The 20,210-nt window shown below is 38.7% G+C and overlaps 2 protein-coding genes across 5 annotated transcripts in view; one reads left to right on the top strand and one right to left on the bottom strand.

Moving 5' to 3' along the window:
• Inpp5f (inositol polyphosphate-5-phosphatase F) overlaps window positions 1-17,304 on the top strand; it is a 101,268-nt gene extending 83,964 nt beyond the window's left edge. For 2 of the 3 annotated variants that reach the window (XM_063244842.1, XM_063244843.1), the window contains 6 exons: window positions 154-352; window positions 8,427-8,498; window positions 9,447-9,520; window positions 9,981-10,109; window positions 10,705-10,792; window positions 15,032-17,304. In XM_063244842.1, the coding sequence (XP_063100912.1) occupies window positions 154-352; window positions 8,427-8,498; window positions 9,447-9,520; window positions 9,981-10,109; window positions 10,705-10,792; window positions 15,032-16,172 (1,703 nt within the window). In that variant the 3' untranslated portion in view covers window positions 16,173-17,304. Of the gene's footprint in view, window positions 1-153; window positions 353-6,920; window positions 7,134-8,426; window positions 8,499-9,446; window positions 9,521-9,980; window positions 10,110-10,704; window positions 10,793-15,031 lie in introns of those variants that run through there. The other variant, XM_013143382.3, reaches the window with a different exon arrangement.
• A 237-nt stretch (window positions 17,305-17,541) lies between these two features.
• Mcmbp (minichromosome maintenance complex binding protein) overlaps window positions 17,542-20,210 on the bottom strand; it is a 44,116-nt gene continuing 41,447 nt past the window's right edge. For both annotated transcript variants that reach the window (XM_005008083.4, XM_005008082.4), the window contains exon 16: window positions 17,542-20,010. In XM_005008083.4, the coding sequence (XP_005008140.1) occupies window positions 19,884-20,010 (127 nt within the window). In that variant the 3' untranslated portion in view covers window positions 17,542-19,883. The remainder of the gene's footprint in view (window positions 20,011-20,210) is intronic.

Genomic DNA, 20,210 nt, shown 5'->3' on the forward strand with positions numbered 1-20,210 from the left:
GCCATGAGTTTGAGACTAGCCTGGGCTGCATGAGCAAGTTCAAGGCCAGCCTGCATTCCATAGTGAGATCTATCTCTAAAATAAATAAATACATATGTATGTATGCATATAAATAAACTAAGATGATTATAGATATGAATATTTCTGTCCTAGATTTGATGCAAGGCATTCCAGTGACAGAAGATCTTTATTCCATATTTACCAAGGAGAAAGAGCATGAAGCTTTGCATAAGGAAAGCCAGAGAAGCCACCAGGAACTGATTAGTCAGCTTCTGCAAAGCTACATGAAGTTACTACTGCCTGATGATGAAAAGTTCCATGGGGGTTGGGCTCTTATTGATTGTGATCCCAGGTGAGTTGGTGTGGTGCCATAGTACCTAACTTGCTTAACCTTCTGATATTGCTAAGTTATCTGTAAAACTGTGGGCATGGATGCATAGTACATGGAAATTTTCAGTACAGTGCAGGGTTTGTGTCAAGACAAGCTAAGGCACTTTCATGGATGCAAAATTAAGAGGGTGCTACAAATGAAGTATTTTAATGTAGCATTTGTTTTTTGTACATGTGTGTGTGGTGCTAGGTTTGAACCCAGGGCCCTTCCTATTGAGCTACATACCTAACCCCCTCCCTCTTTTTGAAATGGGATCGTGGTAAGTAACTAAAGTTTCCCAAGCTATGCTCAAATATTATACACCTACCTCAACCTCTCAGAGTGCTGAAATTATAGGCCTGTACCACCATACCTGGCTCAATATTTGAATTTGTAAAAATTAGAGTTGGCCAACTCCTGCCTGCAGACTGCTTAGACTTCCCCCTTACCTGTTCCACCAGTCTAGGTTTACTGTATTGATGCACATAAGTCAGTATAATAAGAGGGACAGTGGTGCTTGTTATTTTTATTGGTTACAAAGTAAGCCTGGTCTTTTATAAAATAAGTAGGCGAACTAATACTTGCCATTTTTTAAAAAAATGCATCCAGTTTAAAAGTGAATCTTTATCACTGAACAATAGGATCTAAATTTATTTACTAGATTTAGTGTGAAATCTAACATGATTTTGTTTAATATCATAAAGAAACATTTCTGAGAATAAAGCACTATATTTATTTTGTTATACATACATTTCATGTATTTTTAATAAAAGGGGCACTTAAGCTTGAAAGTATAATTAAACACAGTATTTATATATTAAAATCAATAAAAGGCATTGACTCTAGGTTCATAGGGAAACCTTCCATGATTTTAGCCTCATAAATGATTTTGCTTTGATATAAAATGCTGTGTTATAAGTGGAATTTGCAGACTTTTCTGATGAAATGAAATTTTCCTCACATACCTTAGTACAACATTTCTAAGCCATTTGGTAAAACATTTTGTTTCATGTGTTCAGGCAGTTTTATAAATAGATGCAATCCAACTTAATACAGCACCAAAAAGAGGTTGATTTGGGGTTTTTGTTTGTTTTTTGGTGTTTTGTTCTTTTGCAGAGTATTATTAATACTGGGGATTGAACATAAGACCTTTGCACTGAGCTATATCTCCAACTCGTAAGAAGTAGTATTTTAAATTACTCTTCAGAAATAATTGCAAGTAACATCTGCATTTTGCTGGGGTTTTAATTTTGTACTTCAATTTTTATTTATTTATTTTGGTACTAGGGCTTGAAGCCAGGGCTTTACAGTGCACTAGGCAAGCACTCTGCCAGAGCTACATTCTCAGCCCTATACCTCAATTTTTAAAATTCTTTAGATAACTTTTTTGTTTGTTTGTTTCTATTTTGGGATAAAAGAAAGTAGGAAATACGAAGAGTTTATTTCTTTGTACCCCACTCCCCAGCACCCACTCCACTGATCCAACTCAGATCTCATGCATGAAGGCAAGCACTCTACCACAGAGCTACATATCCAGCCACAAAAGTTTACTTTTCATACTGGCTACCATTTTGTGAGATGATAATGTTCTAGGTTTGATTTACAATCTTGTTACTCATTCATGTAGGTAGTTCTAAGATTGAACTCAGGGCCTTGTACATACTAAGCACTCTAATACTGAACTACACACTCCTGTGCTATCTAAGATGTGCTAATATGTGCTAGGACGGTTAGGGTCAGAACATCCTTCCCTTTGCCCACTGCTGTATTTGTGATGTATTGATGGGGATTACTTCAAAAAAAGCAGAGCCCACCCTACCTTCCTTGCAAGGTAAGCTGAACACACATGTTTAATTTTCATCATCACAAGTATTGCCTTAAACAACCACTCAGCCCTAAACAACCACTAATTATTTCTCAGCCCTAATCAGCCACTAGTGATTTCTATCTTGTGGGCCTTGTCTGCCTATTCTGAATACTTTGTATAAGTGGATAATACAGTACATGGCTGTGACTGGCTGACTTCACTTACTGTGTTTTTTATGCTGTTCAATGTTGTGACATGTATCAGAATCTCATTCCAATAGTATTCTGTTGAGTGGATATTAACACTTTTAAAAATTTTTTTGTGAATGGGCTTTTGGGTTATTTTTACCTTTTGGCCATTGTAAATAGTGTTGTTATGAACATTTTTGTACAAGTTGTGTTGAACACTAGTTTTGAGTTCTTTCCAGTATATACTTAGGAGTAGACAATGCCAGATGACATGGTCATCCTTTTTTGGGAGGAAACTGCCAGACTATGTTCTACCATAGCTGTACCATTTTAAATGTGCACCAGCAAAATATGTAGGTTCTAATTCTCCAGTTTTCTCTAGCACTTATTTTCCTTTCTTAATAAAAGTTGTTAGCCAGGCATGGTGATGCATACCTGTAATCTAGGTCAAACGTTCAAGTCCAGCCTGGAAAAATTAGAGACTGTCTTACATGGCTAAGTTACTTTTCTTGTTGCTGAGACAAAATGCCCAACACCTGAAGTCAAAGGGAAAAAGATTTATTTAGCCCATAGTTTGTAGAGGTTTTTCAGTCCGTAACCAGCTGGTTCCAAAGCAGAGTGCTTTGGCAGAGGGCAACAGTTCAGCAGCAGAAGACAGCAAAAGCAATCTAGGGAAGGAAGGGCCTTATAGTGTATGTCCCTTATAGTGTATGGAGGCTACCCTTCTTAGCAGTCACTTAATTCTAGTATTGAACCATGAATCAATCACAAACTGTAGGTTCATCCACTTGTGGAACCTCTCCCCCCACTAGCCATGATTGCATGAGGCTTTGAGAGGGGACATCTAGACACAGACCATACCATTCTTCCCTGGCCCCATCAAAACTCATGTACATTTCTTTATGCAAAAAGCATTTAGTCCATCTCTAAGAGTTGCCAAAATTCTAACATTTTCAGCATTGCTGAAAAGTCCAAGTCCAAACTGTTCTCTGAGAATTAAGACAGACTTCTAGTTGCACACTCCTGTATAAATGAAAAGAAAGTTAAACGCTTCCAACAACATTCAGTGGCACAAAATAAATATTTCTATTCTAAAAGTTACAAACATGAGGATTCAAAGGAATGGGACCAAAGCAAGCTCAAAATTCCACAGAGCAAACATTTAAGTCCTGTAGTTCCATGTGTAGTATAGAAGGCAATCCGTGGCAAGATGTGAAGCTCAAGGGGCTTGGACGGCTTTTCCCCTTAGGTACTGCCAATGGTTGTAGCTCCCATGACTCCTCTCTGGGGCCCTCTCTGTTGCAGTTTTTCTCAGACAATCCATATTCCTGTTTTCTCCAAATTTTTGGGGTCTCCAGTGCACCTTCAGTGTCACACTTAGAGCTTTGCCCTGTCACAATGCCCTGTCAGGGTTGTACCATCTAGCTTCCCAGGCCTTCTGAAAACTGGGTGGAAGCTTTCCTGCCCCCACAACTCTTGCATTGTGTATGTGCCTAAAACCAGTGCCACGTGGATGACACCAGGGTCTGCTGCCAGCTGAAGCAGTAGCAAGGCTTTCTTCTCTCTTGGCTGTACGTGTTGAATGCCTGGATTGCTGAGTACTTTGCACCAAAGGGAACAGATTCTCTAGACTACTGCAGTTCTGGAACATGGTGCTCTGGGGCTATTTTCTTAAAGTAAAGTCTTTCACTTATGCAGTTTCAAGGCTGCTGTGGATAGAGTCCTGCTGCTACCTGTGATACTCTCAGGCCATCTTTTGTATTCTCCTGTTCCTTCTTAGCAATCAAGATCTCCTTTATCTTTACAGTTCACAGCATTACCAAAGCTTCCTTTCTAGCAAACTCATAATGTTTTAAGTCATTCTACTGAACTTTGTGCTCTTGATTTTTCAGCATAAATCTGACGAAAAGCCCCCAAAAGCAGCCATGCCACCACCTCAACATTCAAAATCTTGAATATTCTTTGGAAAAAATATGGCCCATAATCTGTCTCAGGGAGTCTCTGGACATGCACAAAATGTGGACAAACTTTCTGCCAAGCCATGACACACATCATCTGGAGTCTAAAAACTGATGCAGCAGAAACCTCCTGAGGCTGGTCTTTCCTGGCTTTCTGGTTTTCTGAGCTCTGACCCAAATCTCCCACACAATACATGTGTTTCAGCTCTACTTTTTTGGCTGGCATCTTGGAACCTTTCCTAACTCTTTCACTTCCCATAAGCCAGTTCTAAAGGCTCTTGAGCCACATAACCAGGTAAATGTCACAACAAGGGCTCTACGTCTTTGTTACTTTTCTCATTGTTCAAACAAAATAGCTGACACTCTTGAGTTTGAGGAGAAAAGGTTTATTTAGCTCACAGTTTATAGAGGTTTCCGTCCATAATCACCTGGCTCCAAGACAATGGCACATGGCAGAAGGGAAAGGTTAGTTCATGGTAGTGGAAGACAGCAAAACCAAGCAACGTCCCTTAGATTATATGCAGGCTTGCTATCCTAGGGCAGGTGTAGCACTCACATCCTTAATCTCAGTGTTGGACCGTGAAATCAATCACCAACTCTATTCAGCCACCTGTGAAAAGGTGGTTGTAGACACAAATCCTAACAGATTTAGTGAGATTGTGTCTGAAAATTTAAGAGGATTGGAAATCTAGTTTACTTGGAAGTCTTGGTCCAATTCCCACTAAGGGGATTATCATCCTAGTGGGTGTGAAGTGGTATCTCACTATAGATTTCATTTAATCACAAGTGATGTTGAGAATTCTTGTGCTTGTTGACTTTTTTTGTAACTTCATTTGGAAAAAGTATCTGTTTAAATATTTTTCCTGTTTTTAAGTGGGATGGTCTCTTTGTTGTTGAGTTACAAATAAAGTTTTTCCAAGAAAAGGACAGACAAATAAGCAGGATTATGCAAATGTAAGAGTGGATCCAGTGTTTTTACTTAAACTTTAGTCATTTCCCTGCATCGTAGTTTTGCGTTTATTTTGATTTTTAAAAAGTATTGCTCCAGGGGCCAGGGATTTTTAGCTCAGCAGTCCCAGTGCTTGCCTGATTAAGCACCAGTTCGATCCCAGGTACCAAAAGAAAAGAAAAGAAAAGAAAAAAGTATTTACTCCAACAGGGCATGACAATGCATGTCTGTGATTGTAGTGGTTTGGATGCAGAGGCAGGAGAATCACCACGGTTTTGAGGCTAGTGTGGTCTACATAGTTAAGTTCAACATCAGCCTGCACTACCTAGTGAGATCCTGTCTCACAAACAAAACAAAAAACCCAACAGTAAAATCCAGAATACCACTCTAAATTGTCCTGATGACTGCCTTGATACAACCTTAATTTCTGCACCAGAGACAGCTCCTGCCGAACTGGTCCAGCTAGCAGTGGGCAGACCAGAACCTTCTCCCAGCTCTGGAGACCTTTCTTTTCGCATAGCCCCCCCTCCCCCCCCCCCCCCCGGCAATGGGTGTGGGGCAGGCTTCTCTAGCCTTCCGTGTCTTTTCCCTCCTCTACTGCTAACAAGTCCATACCCCGCTCTTGTCCCAAAACAATCTGACTTCAGTGACAGCAGGAAAGAGAAATCTTAAGTGGAAACTGGAGTGACGCAGACCTGCTCTTAGCATCGTGACAAAGCCAATTCTTTGCGCCATTTCTGCTCCCCCGTACCCCCAATTGAACTGCCCCTTTGTACTCGGTTTCCTGAGTGCCTAGGAGGGTGATAGCTACTGATCACTAGGAGAGGCGCGAGCGACAGCGATTCCTCGCTCACATCTGGTGCCCACGGGTACTGACCTTAAGAAAGGCGCTATACAACTCTCGCGGGAGCCGTCCACTCAGCACCTCTCCGCTGAGGGCTGGGGTCCACGCAGGACTGAGCACGCCTGCGTACTGGCTGCCGGCCACAACCGGAAGTGGGGGTGCGGAAGCTAGACCTATGTGGTGGGCGGTACTTGGTGCGGCTGCATTCCTGCATTTGCTGCAGGCAAGATCCTTACGGGCTGTTTTTGACTAAGCTTCCAGGCAGCAATCACGGGGGGACAGACGGATAGACTGACCATGCCACGGTCTCACAGGCCTCCACCACCTGCGCCACGGGCTGCTGCCACCAATGCTGCTGAGCCCATGTCTGAGGGTGTTGTGGCCATGACTTTTAAGGTTTTTCTCCTTTTTGCAGGACTTATGGTTAAAGTACCTGTCGGGTTATATTTTTCCTGTAAATTAGTTCTTTTCCAAAGTATGTTGTTAATGTCCCCAGAAGACAGCGCTTTTTACGCGACTATTGCGGCAGTGGTCGGGCTTCATGTGGTGCTGGCAATTTTTGTCTTTATAGTGTGGAAAGAGGGTTTGCCTCGGTGGCGGGAAAACAAAAATCAATAGAGCAGCTTCAAGAGCTGCAAACGCTGGGGGGTGGGGAAATATCTACAGGGCTTTTTTTTTTTTTTTTTTTCCTTTCTTGTTTGTATTAAACGTGCTTTTCTTTTTCTTTAAAAGGGAGGGTGGCTTGGGAGGGTTATTAAATATTTACTGCAGCTAAGACTTCGCAGTAAAAATGTGGGTGGGGGGGGAGGGCTGGCGTTTTTCAACAGCCTGTTACGTGCCAAGTGCTTTTCGTTAAAAACATGTTTTTTGACTGAGGATTGTGTTTGACTGGTGTAAATAACTGATGCCAAAATAGGATGAAAGTAACCCTGTAATTAGTAGTAGATTACTTCATATTAATATGTGTCGTGATGTAATTTTTATGGCTTGGATCAAGCGACAATTTTCAGAACGCAGGTAAGTATCAATGCACAAAACTAAACTACATTTTACCTTGTTGAGTATTCTCAGAAAAGCTGGCAGAATCATTGATTTTTTTAACCATTAATTAGTCGCTTAATGCTAAGATTTTACCTCATCAATATTTTATGGGTTGTAGCATTTCATTCATTGATTTTCAGTATATTAGGTGAAAATTTAAGTGAATTCATTAATTTTAGATAAGACTGTGTTATACTGCAAGAAGGTGCTCCTGATATAAAATCCTGCAGTTTAGGAGTTTAGTAAAATCTGTCCTTTTCCGCAGTATCCATTAAACAATGACCTCATTCTTATGCAGATTAATAAAGTTTAAATTCCATCTGCAAATGATATTTTTCACTATTTGTTTTGCAATAGCATTTTGATAAGGTCTAGTGAATAGCTATGAAATCTTAAGGCAGACATGTCCACTCTTACAGTGGAATTTCAAGACCAGTTTTAAGAACACAGATTCACCTTTTTATGGAAAGATTATTGATTGGATTAAAAGTTTGATTTAAGTTCAGATTCTGCGTTATTGACTATTGAAGTAATACTACAAAGGTGGATATTTTACTGTAGTTTTGATTTCGTGGTTCATCTATCTACATGTGGGTTGTTTTTTTTTTAACAGCAACATCTGGTTTCTAACCTTTATTTTAATATTTTATTTTAGGGTGGGTATAAATATGACAGAATGGTCTTAAGGAAATGTTTACCTGAACATTGAAAGCCAAGCATATTAATAGACAATGAGAATAATGGAATGTAGCTCAAGCTTGTTTCATTTTTGCTCATAAATGTTATATTTATGTAAAATTCTTCTCAAAAGATTGCTTATATATGAGTGTAAACATATCCTTACATGTGCAATGTGTGACTTGGAGGTGAGATAATGTGAGATAATTACCATTTTTCCCTTCTCAGATTTTCCGTTTTTCCTTCTGAGTAACCACTTTTCTAGCATCTTCCAGTTCTCCACTCTCAGTACCCCATTTTCCTGAAGACTACCCATTCCTGGCTGCCTCTGTGAAGGGACCGCCTCTCAGCTCCAGCTCTTCCTTCTACCTCCCCCATTTCCCAAGTCTGATTCTTATTTATTGTTATTTTAAAATTTTTCCAAGTAGATAGATTACATTGACTTCAGAGTATATATAATTCATTGATAATTTGGTTTTCTTTTTTCCACCAGTCAGTCTTTTTCATAAATGGCTATGCTGTGTGCGTATGCTTGTCAAAAAATGCAAATGAAAATGAAAATACCTAATTCCCTCTGTTGTGTTTATTTAGCCTCATTGATGCTACTCACAGAGACGTGGATGTACTGTTACTGCTTTCTAACTCTGCCTACTACGTGGCCTAGTAAGTTGCTTATTGATTTAAAGCTTTTAATTTTGTATTTTTAACTTGGTTCTAGAATTTATTAAAAAATTTAAAAATCTGGTTTTGTTACGTATTTGTGAAACTTAATTGAACCTTTTTACCTGACATGAATTAGCTATCTTCATCAGATTGAAATTTTTGAGTTATTAATCCATGTTTATACAATGTGTTCCATATCTTCCTGGTTTTGATGTACTCTATATTTTTTATCATTGATGTTCATATGTCATTGTTTATATTACTCATACCATATTTGTTTGCCCATTGTTAGGCATTACATTACCTGCAATTTTCTGCTATTGTGAATGCCACAGCTATCTGTATATAGATGGTGTATGCATGTGGGTATGTGCCATACATCAGCTTCTCTTTGGTTACAGGAGTAAGTTTGTTTTTGGATCTGTCTGCAGGCAGATTACCAGTTAACAATGTCACTAGCAGAATGCTTGTTTCCTAATACTTCATCAGAATTGAATTTTATCTTCAATATTCTAAGTAAACATTTACTTTATTTTTGGCTTTGTTTGAACTATCATTTTTAAGACATCATTCCAGATACTTGGTGGCATAGAACATATGGAGTTTCCCTTCTCAATTTTTGGATATCAGGTTTTCTACTATACTATTTCTAGATGGTTTCAATATGTGTGTATATTTTGCCTTCATTTTAGGTTCTCATGAAAGTTTTTATACAACAAATTATTTTTGCATTGTAATTGGTTTTAGTGTAAGAGCTATAAACCAACATGCTTTAGCTGTGAAACTATATATATTATTTTTGCTTAATCTAGTTTTGAAAATATTGCTGTTTAACTCTTTACTCAAGAATGTATTGAGCTAGAAAAGATTTAACTGTGTGTACTTACTTCTTTATCTGACAAGCCAAATACGCTTCTTATTTTAACTCTCTTTTTACTCTTTCTCTAGTTATGATGATGAAGTGGATAAAGTGAATCAATATCAACGACTAAGTCTAGAAAATCTGGAAAAAATAGAAATAGGTAAATTTTAACATACTAACGAATTCAAAAGAAGTCAGATGCTGTTGCTTCAGATGCTGTTGTATAAGTTGGTTGCATTGGTGGTTCAGTGGTAGAATTCTCAACTGCCAAGTATGGGTCAGATTAACTAAGTGGTGTTCCATCAGTTAGAAACTAGAAAGATATTTCAAGTTGTCTGGTTTTTCTGTTCTCTAGTGATTAGTGGATGGCTAAATATTACTGTATTCCTTTCATTTTTTGCCATGTTAAGACAACGTCAGCAATCAAGAAAGTTTAAAATGAGACTGAAGAAGAGTTTTTGTAGCCTCATCAGATCAGATAGATAAGTTTGTGTTTTGTATGTCATCATTTAAGATTATGAAGAAAAATGTGCTACCTGCCTATTTGGTGATTGTTGTTCTTTTGAAGTTACAGAAAAAGGTGAATATTATACAAACTTTACTTGTGTTTGGGCATTTAGGTCCTGAACCCACTCTTTTTGGTAAGCCAAAGTTTTCCTGCATGCGATTGCACTACAGATATAAAGAAGCAAGTGGTTATTTCCACACGTTGAGAGCTGTACCACGTAATCCAGAAGAAGATGGAAAAGGTAAAAAAAAAAAAACAGGAAAAGTATTCCATGGTAACTTCGTATCTGCTCACATAAGTTCAGATGGAATTGGGACATGCCAGTGGCATGAGAACTGATGCAGGGAGCAGGTTTATGACCTGAGACTTCATGAGGCAGTTCTATTCTCAGGATCACAGAGAGGTAATTTGGGTGTATTAGGGAGTTCGTGGCAAGGGTCTCTGTGGCAGCAGTTCTTAATGCACGTGCCTCTGTTCAAAGCCCTGTGGGTGCTTAGGCTTTCCCACCTGCCAACAGGCTCTGAGCAGCCACCCAACAATCTCATCCACAGCTGTTGCCTCAGTATCTGGCACAGTGCTTGGACAAATGTGAATTACACCAAACTCTTAATTTCAGTTGTTTGTTGTTTTGTACTTGTGCTTTACTCTGCTGTTAAAGATTTGTTTTAGAATACTTTGATTTAGGGAGGGGAAAAAGTAGCAATTTTCTGTAAGTTGCAGCAAATAAACTTACCTTTAAGTGCATGACAAGAGATATCAGTCAGGCATGTGTAAATTAGAACAGTTGTATTTTGTGTTTTTTGAGATACTTACAAGTAGTTACATTTGGGTTTCAGACACCCTTCAGTGCATTGCAGAGATGTTGCAGATCACTAAGCAAGCTATGGGCCTGGATGTGCCCATAATCGAGAGAAAACTTGAGAGGTGAGTGCACCACTCCTGTTAAGATTTCTTTAGGTTTGGGGCTGGGGATTTAGCTCCACCGCAGAAGTGCCTGCCTTGGAAGTGCATGGCGTGAGTTTGATTCCCGGTACCAAAAAAAAAAAAAGCTTTCTTTAGGATCTTTCCAACTAATAATAAACACATAAGCCATAGATATTGGTGCACGCCTGTGATACCAGCCCTCTGGGAGTCTGAGACAAGAAGATTACAAGTTCAAGCCCAATTTAGGCAGTTTAGAGACTGCGAGACCCTCTTTTTTTTTTTTTTTTAAAGACTGGGGATATAGCTCAGGACAAAGGCCTTGGGTTCAATTCCTAGTACTGCTCCTCCACCAAAAGTATTTTCAAAGGAAGTGAGGGTGACCATACTATTTTGATATGTTGGTGGTTTAAGGGGGTAAAGTATTGAATTTCTGTGGACCAAAATTAATACGGTATTGCTATATAACTTCTCAGATTTTTTGGCCAGGATGGGAGAGAGGTCTTTCTGAGACAGTGTCTCACTATGTAGTTCAAGCTGGCCTTGAACTCACTTTGTAGCACAGGTTGGTCTTGAACTTGCAGTAATCCTCCTGCCTAAGCCCCCTGGGTGCTGGGATTACAGACGTGCCCCACCACACCTGGCCAAAGATAATTTTGTACTTGGAAGAGTTGCACTACAGTTGTAGTGATGTACCCCTATATTCTAACACTCAGGAGACTCTCCACAAGTTTGAGGCCAGTCTGGGTTACACAGTGAGTTCAAGGCCAGCCTCAACTGCACAGTGAAACTGTCTGAAAAGCAAAACAACAAAAAAAAAAACCTACAAAAAAGGTTGTACAATTCATTTTTAAATATGCCCTTAGTTCAGTTTCCCCTGTTATCATTTTATGTAACCACAGAGCATTTATCAGAACTAAAAAATTAACCTTGGTAGAAGACTATTAAACCAAAATATAGAATTTAGATTCCACCAGTATGCTTTTTCACTAGTATGTTTTTTCTGTTCCAAGACCCCAGATCACACATTACATTTAGGTGTGTTGACTCTGGTTTTCCCTCTGGAGTGTTAGTTTTTTTAAATCTTCCCTTGTCTTTCATAACTTTGACACTTCTCAAGAGTACTGGTTAGTTATTTGGTAGAACATCCTTCAATTGTGGCCTAACATTTTTTCTTGATTTAGCTGAGGTTAGTTTATTGGAAAGAACACCATGGTAGCAACATGAACTTTCTGCAGGGATCTTATCTGTAGTAATATAGTGGTGATTTTCCCCCATTCCACACTTGTTAGTTGGAATTCTTCTAAAAGGGAAGTCTGAATCAGTGGACTGAAAACTTGGCGTAGTTCCTGCCTGGCAAGCACGGGGTCCTGACTTTGATTCCCAGTACCCCACCTGCACCCCTGCATACATATACAGAAAACTTTAAGATGCTTAGTTGTAAAAATATCTTCCAATATGTGTTACCCCTTGGAGCAATTTTTTCTTTTGGTCCCTGCCAGCTACATTTTTTTTGCATGACTCATTTCTTCAGTAAAATAGGCCTATATAAAAATCAGTCATGGCCAGTTCATGTGTAATTTTAAAGAAAAATTTCTATATATTTTTGTGGTACTAGAGATTAAGCCCAGGGCTTTCATACTGAGCTACATCACCAGCTCTTATTTTGAAAGAGTCTAGCTAAATTGCTCTGGCTAGATACAAACTTAAAATCTTTCTGCCTCAGCTTCCCAGAATGCTGAGATTATAGGTGTATGCCACCATTCCTAGCTATATTCCTGAAAAAACTTGAACCATACACTAGTCACACAAATCATTACAGTGCAGCACCTATTATGTAGTCACAATAAAAATATACGTACATACATCTCAGTTCTTCCATTTTTTTTTAAATAACAAGACCTGTAATTATAAACTGTTACATCTACTATTCCAACAAAATTATCTCTTCTAACTTTGGAATAAAAATAGGCCATGTTAGACCTAATAAACTGGACAGTACAAATAGAATGTATTATTGAAAAAGTTTTTAAGAGTAATTTTGACTGGACTTGGTGTTTGAAAATGTATTGGGTAGGTTCAGTACATGGACTCTGGTCAGCCATACATTTTAAGCCATTTTTAAAATTGATGTATAATAATTAAACATATCTGTGGGGTACAGTGATATTTCAGTATATTATACTATGTGTAATGATAAGATCATCCCAACTTTTTGGTTTTTTTATCCCATCTTTCTTGACTCCTGAATCTGTTGCTTACCCTCTGACTTTGGGAAAGATATGTTTAATAGGCTTTTAATTTTATTATCTCTAAGTATTGCATGGATGGAATGCTAATGCACTTAGAATAATACTTGTACACAGCATTAAACCCACTTACTAAATTGTAGGTTGCTGCCTTTCTTTCTTTTCCAAAAATCCATGTCTTTGTCATGTATTAGTTTTTCATGTCAAGGATAATTTCCTGAGAATAGCATCCCCAAATTAGAAATTCAGATTAAAAAGTATGAACATTTCCCTTTTTAATTGCCAAATAGCTTACAAGGCTCATTTAACCCAATATACCTTAGAGATTATTAGCTTCAGAAAAATTTCAAAGAGCTTCTCTTTTTCAGTGACATGGCATTTAAAATACATTCAGGATATCCATCTGGATTTGCTTAAAATTAGTATGCCAAGTAATACCTTCTCCACAAGTACTTAGCTAAGTGCTGTTTTATAAAGAATCATGATGAAATATGAATGAAAGGAACCCCTGAGGGAACCCCAGCAGCACAGTGCTTTACTGACCCTAAGACAACTTACATGGCCTCAAGTGATCATTTTTAACTATTAAACTGACTACAGGTAATATTCAGATATAAGTACGCTAGGGAAAATAGTGCTTCATATACTAGGGTTTTGGGGACAGCATGCTTGTCAGCTGATTATTTTACATTTAAAAAAATTATGGGTTTTCCCTCCTAGTGGGCACTAGTGAGGCTTCATGGTTTAGTCCACTAGAGGATGGCTGTGTGTTCCCTGGAAGAAAACTGTTCAGTCTTTAGTATAGCGAGAAATGTTTAGTAGGTGTCTAACCTGTTTTTTTCTGTAATATGTGATCCTGCATGACCATGAGTATATACAAAGGACATTTGTGGCTTATGGCACCCAGACCTTTATCCTTACTTCATAGCTGTCACAGGGATGATGGAGGGAAGACACTAAGTTACATTAAATATCGCAAATCTTTGAAAATTCAGGTAATCTCTAGGAAACAAAGAAGTGGAAATCTTTGACCATCTTTCCTTTGTCTCTGTAAATTCAGTCAATCTGCCACATGTCTGGACAGCTCAATGCTACACTGAAGATGCTACCTGTGGCCAGCCAGGTCTTTGCCGCTTTAGATGCGTGTGATAGACATGCACTGCCCGTAACAGTATATGCTAGTGTGAAGCTTGTGAAATGTGCCTAGTCTGAATGCAGGTGTCTGGTAACTATACAAGCTACACCACATGGGCTGTTTTAAAGACTGGTGCAAAAAAAGAATACTAACCATCCTTTTATATTGATTACATATTGAAATAATATTTTGTATATATTGGGTTAAATGTTATTAAAGTTAATTGACACTTTTATGTGGCTGCTAGAAAATTTAAAATTACATCTATAGTTCATACACTTCTATTGCATTAGTGATGTTTCAGCATCAATTCTGTCTTTCATTTCTGAGACAAAATATCTGAAACCCAAAATAAAAGGACAAAAGCTCCTTTTGGTTCAGTTTGTAGAGGTTTCAGTTTGTAGTCAGCTGGCTCAAAGGCAGGATGGCATGGCAGAGGAAACTTCATGATATGACAGGCAGGAGGCAGCAAACAGCTTCCCTTTCCCTTAGTGTGTCCAGGCTTCAAGTCCTTTGGGTGGTGCCACCCCCACCTATGTGTGGCTTCCTATTACCCATGCCTAGAACTGTGATAAACCACTCTTAATCCCAGTGTCACACACTTAATCCACACATCCTAGCTAGAACCATCCATATCCAGAAGGCCCACTTATGACTGCCTGAGGCTTTGGGGGGGGCATCTAACCACAAGCCAAAACAAGCTGAGAGGGGTGGGTTATATGATTTATCAGATGTTAGCAATGCCCTGTTCTAAGGAAAACTGGAATCAACTTAAAGTGAAGCATTTTTATTTATATTAATTAGAACAGGTATAGTGAACTCCATAGGGAACTGATACTTTTTTCTTCTAATTTACAGGAAGAGCAGTAAACCTCATGAAGAAATCATTGGCATCAGATCTCAGAACCAAGGCTCTTTGGCCCAGGGGAAGAATTTTTTAATGAGCAAATTTTCCTCTCTAAATCAAAAAGTGAAACAGACCAAATCCAGTGTAAATATTGGCAACCTAAGAAAGTTAGGAAACTTTACAAAGCCTGAAATGAAAGTTAATTTTCTCAAGCCAAACTTAAAAGTCAGCGTTTGGAAATCAGATAGTAGTCTTGAGACTATAGAAAACGCAGGAGTGATGGATGGTAAGGTCCAGAGAGAGTCTGACGAGGACGTGTCTTCAGATGACTCCTACCACTCCGATGAATTCCTTACCAATTCCAGGTCGGATGAAGACAAGCAGCTAACTAATATATTAGAGAGTGTAGGGCCAATCGATTATGTCCTTCCTAGTTGTGGTATTATTGCTTCAGCACCTCGATTAGGCAGTCGATCTCAGTCTATTAGCAGCACTGATATCAGCATTCATGCTCCTTCAGAGGTTACTGTTGCTTGTGGAAGTGGGCTTGGAAGAGGCCAGCAGTCTTCTGGGAACAGGAGTCCATCTGCTGACAACGTACACACAGGCTTTACTAAGTCTATGGATGTTTACTGCCACAGATTTGTCCAAGATGCACAGAACAAAATGACTCAACTGTCAGAGACCAGTTCTGTGTCTCAGCAAGCTAGTGAGGAAGAAAATCGAATGACCAATCAAGTTTCTAATGAGGAAACTCAGTCAGAATCAACAGAACAGACACCTTCTCGGCCTTCTCATTTAGATGTGTCTTCTGGGACAGGACCTCAGTTTTTGACAGTTGAACCAGTTCACTCAGTTTCATCTCACAAGACCCCCAGCTTTGGTCTCGGCATGGATCTTGAGACGGGGCTTCGTGTAACTCCTTCCCCTTCTGAGAGCAGTAGCAGCAGAGTAGTCTCTCCCTTTGCAAAGATTCGCAGCTCCATGGTCCAGGTTGCTAGTATTACCCAAGCTGGGTTAACCCATGGGATAAACCTGGCAGTAGCAAAAGTTCAGAAGAGTCCTGCAGAACCCGAAGTAGTTAATGAAGTCCAACAAAATGAACTTAAAAATATGTTTACACAGTGCCAGACACGAATAATCCAGATTTAGTCAGAGTCTTGTGGGTTTTATTTGAAAATTCTAAATTTTCACGTATTAGGCTATTTTAACTTTTACTGTTTGAATCTAGGGATTACCAGTTCTGGTTTTCAAAGGAGTCTGAACTAGAACACATTTCCAGATTTGAGAGCCAAGACTATCTAGGAAGTGTCATCCTAGATTTGTGTAGACCTGAATAGCATATGCACTACAGAACTATAGAGCAATCTGTTCATTTGACAGTAATTCAGGACCAGGTCATTTTGATACAGAACCTGAAGTAGTTTTTTTAGGGGGTGGGGTGGGGTGGAGTTAAGAATAGGAAGAAGACATGAGGGGCCCATTTGAAAGTAACATTTTGGTCAGTTCATTCCTATGTATTCTACAAAGTAAACCATTTAGTTTTTAGTGAATTTAGTATGGAGAAGCATATGAATACTTAAAAAAATTTTGTTGGCTAACCATTCCCTGTGAAGAATTGAGGATTATTGATTCTACAGTTAAAAAATCATTTGATCCAAATGCTCCCCATGTTCTACATGAACAGATTATTCTGTCGATGGTCTTCAAAACTGAGGCACACTGACTTGCCCGTCATAAAGTAAACCCAGTACATCAAATGTATCTGCTCTCTTTTTAAGAATGTATTGGCTATGGGGTTGGAGATTTAGCTCAGTGGCATAAGCGCCTGCCTTGCAAGCAGGCAGTCGTAAGTTTGATCCCCAGTACTGATAAAAAGGAAAAAGACAAAAAGAAAAAAAAAGAATGTATTGGCTACTAGAATTTCTGGAAGTCTTCAAGTTTTAATTTTTCCAAGAGGATATTCCTCAGCATCTTGTGCATACTGTCCAACTACTGAAAATTCAGTTTGAAACACTGACTGTTGCCTAAAAACAGGTTTTATGATGATAATCCTAACCAGAGTGCCGAGGCCTCCTGTAGGACCCACACAGGAAGAAAGCTGCACAGCACAGTCCAGCGAGTGTTGGCTTCTCTGGTATTTTTAGAGCCTTACTCTGTTGAAGTGATTCTCAGCTGAACATGATGTATGTTAACTTTGATAAGCATTCCATTTTGGTTATTTATTAGTGGTGTTTTTTTGAAGTGTCAAATCTTGTGACTATTAAAGTACTAGTAATTTCAAGTGACAGTGTGAGTATTCTTTGTGTAACATTTTAAGGGTTTTGTTTTGTTTGAGATAGGCCTCTATATAGTTAAGGCGACGCTCCTGCTTCAGTCTTCTGAGTGCTGGGGTTACAGGCATGCCCTACCACAGCCAGGGCTTGATTTTAGATAAAAGAATAAGGTAACCTAATAATTGAACACTTGTGAACTTTCTCAGTTATTTTAAAGTTTCTCATGATTTTAGAAAATCACAACATTTTAAATTTCATATATTTATTTAAAACAATGCTTTATTCTCTTCTTACCAACTTTTGGGTCTTGCAAATTATTCCATTCCACCAAACAAATACAAGCCAAGGTGAGAAAATAATGCATATTCATGTTCCAGAAAAATGAATTCCAAAGAGATTTTTGAAAACTAGTTATCATAAGGCAGTTTAGTTCCAAACAAGGATATGCTATATCCGTGGTTTCCACATCATTCAAACAGGATCACCAGCAAACTAGAACATCCCTACATACAGGCAAAGGAGCAATGGGACTGGGATAGAACACCATCCTGTCCCACCACCCGTCCTTCAATTTACCCTTATAATGTTTTTCTAAGAACATGGGGCTTTCCCACACAGAACATTACAGTGAATCTTAGAATTCATAAAAAACAGCTTAAGGTACTGGTAATTTGAGAAGGTTTATTTACTGCATTGGAACTTCTCTGCAAGATCAAGCAAAATTATGATTTCTCTTTGGTAGATTACATTTTATATGGCACAGTTAGACACAATGGTAGCTCATCTACTCTGTTCTAGGACAAAAAATCTTATTCTCACAAATCCAGTTGAGCCTTCATTTTATTTCTAAAAGTTCTAGTCTACCAATTATAAAAATGAAAACCAGTTAGAATTTTAATATAAACATTATGTACATTAGTTTATAAAAATAGATTTGAATTTAGGAAGAGAATGTTGAACTAGCTAATTATTACTTCCCTTCACTAAGCATAATAAACTCCTTGATTCTTCAAGGCTGACCCTGTTTCCTTGGTTAGCAGTGTCAATGTAAGCCAGCCTTATGGGAAAAAAAACTTAAGGAATCATTTGTTTTCCAGCTAGGTAAGTTATTGACTGAAATGAATCTTTACACACACTGATATCTTTAAAAAGTAATCTGACCTTTCTGAGGGTTCTTGCTGGCACAATTACACCACTATGGTACAGTAATTTGCACTGTGGGTGGTATTTAGTTCCTTAAATAAACTATATCAAAACTAATGGAGGCTGGGGAAAGCTTACCTGTAATTGTCTCAGGCCTTTACTGGACTGGCAGATTGTGAACTCATACACTGGGAATTGGTAAACTTACATAAAAATCAAAATCTAATATCCTCAAAGCAACCGAATGACATCAGGAAAATGTCTTCCATTTTCTGGGCTGGAGAAGTATCTCACTGGTATAGGGCCAGTCATGGCAAACCTTTTTGTGATTTCAATGTCAGGTTTGCCCCCCCTGGGATAGGCTTTGCCTAGCATGTGAGAGAGTTTGTGGGCTTGATCTAGAGCACTGTCAACAACCAAACTTTCTAAAGAGAGCTTGTTTTTTTAAACTTCATGGGGCAGTGTTCTTTTAAGTGAACCCTACACAGTGGCTTTCAGTGCACTGGAACACAGTAAGAAATGAAGACAATGTAGTGCTCTGCAAAAAACTACATTTATTCCATCTAAAGAACTTTCTTTTGATCTGGGAAAAACCAAACCTTCGGTGTGTGTGGGGATTGAACTTAGGGCCTTTCCATTGAGCCACATCCCTAGTCCTTTTCTTAGATTTTCATGTTGAGACAAAGTCACCAAGTTGCCCAGCCTGGTCTTGCACTCCAGGACTACAGGTATGTGTCCCCACACTACGAAGAGTTTATCCTTTTGTGATAATAAAGTGAATTCTTTCTGATTACCTATCAAAAAGATAGGCAATATTACCCCCCAACCCTTTTTAAAAATATATTGATGGTTCATGAAATTTAAGTTTGGGAACCGTTTCTGTGTAAATGGCTAGTTTTATGGGCTGTTATCTGTTAGGTGAAAGAAGTTGCTGTCGGATGCCAGTTGTCTTGGAGCCTCACATGTGAATCCATGGCATGTGTGCCCCATCCCCCAAACCCTGGACTCCTGAACATACGGACACCGCTATTCAATGGAAAGACACAGAAATCTGAGGTGCAAGATTCCTTCAACTTTGAAACTGCAAATATTTTCTTCAAATGAAGTTAACAGCATTTCAACAGAATCTGGCCCATGACTTGGCTGCAGCTAAGGAAATGGTATAATCAACAACATCATTATTATTAAACTTTAATATCAAATACATTTTTGTACATTGTAACTGATTTATATTATAAAACAAACTTCAAAAGCTCCATAAAATCAGTAAGGTAAAAGCCCTTACTGAGATAGCATATAAACTTCAGATGTTACCAGGCCTGACTTTAGGAAAAGTCATTGGTTTTTGGTACAAATTATCTATAAAACAATGTGGTACAAATGACTTGAGTTTTACAATAAAGTGGCTACCGTCTGCTCGTCAATCGCCATGGCTATCAGAACTTTAAAGTTCATTTCCATTCACACATTTTTGTTGTTGAAGCCTGTTTCTTCTTAAAGATTCTAGCTGCTTAGCTCTTAGCCATCGTTCTCGTGACAGTGTTGTCTGACCAGCACTGAGAGAGAGGAACCTGGTTTGAAACAAACAAATTTAAGTCTACAGCTAGTATGCTAAGTGAGTTTTAAGACCTAGAAATACTTTTTTTTGTTAATTTTTGAGACAGGGTCTTGCTATGTAGTTCAGGCTGGCCTTAAACTCACTATGTAGCCCAGTGGCCTCAAACTCATGGTGATCCTCCTGTCTCAGCCTCCAGAGTGCTGGCAGTACAAG

This window comes from Cavia porcellus, unplaced genomic scaffold (genome assembly GCF_034190915.1).
Source record: "Cavia porcellus strain 051 isolate PalLab524CR breed Dunkin Hartley unplaced genomic scaffold, mCavPor4.1 scaffold_2, whole genome shotgun sequence".
NCBI classification, from domain to species: domain Eukaryota; kingdom Metazoa; phylum Chordata; class Mammalia; order Rodentia; family Caviidae; genus Cavia; species Cavia porcellus.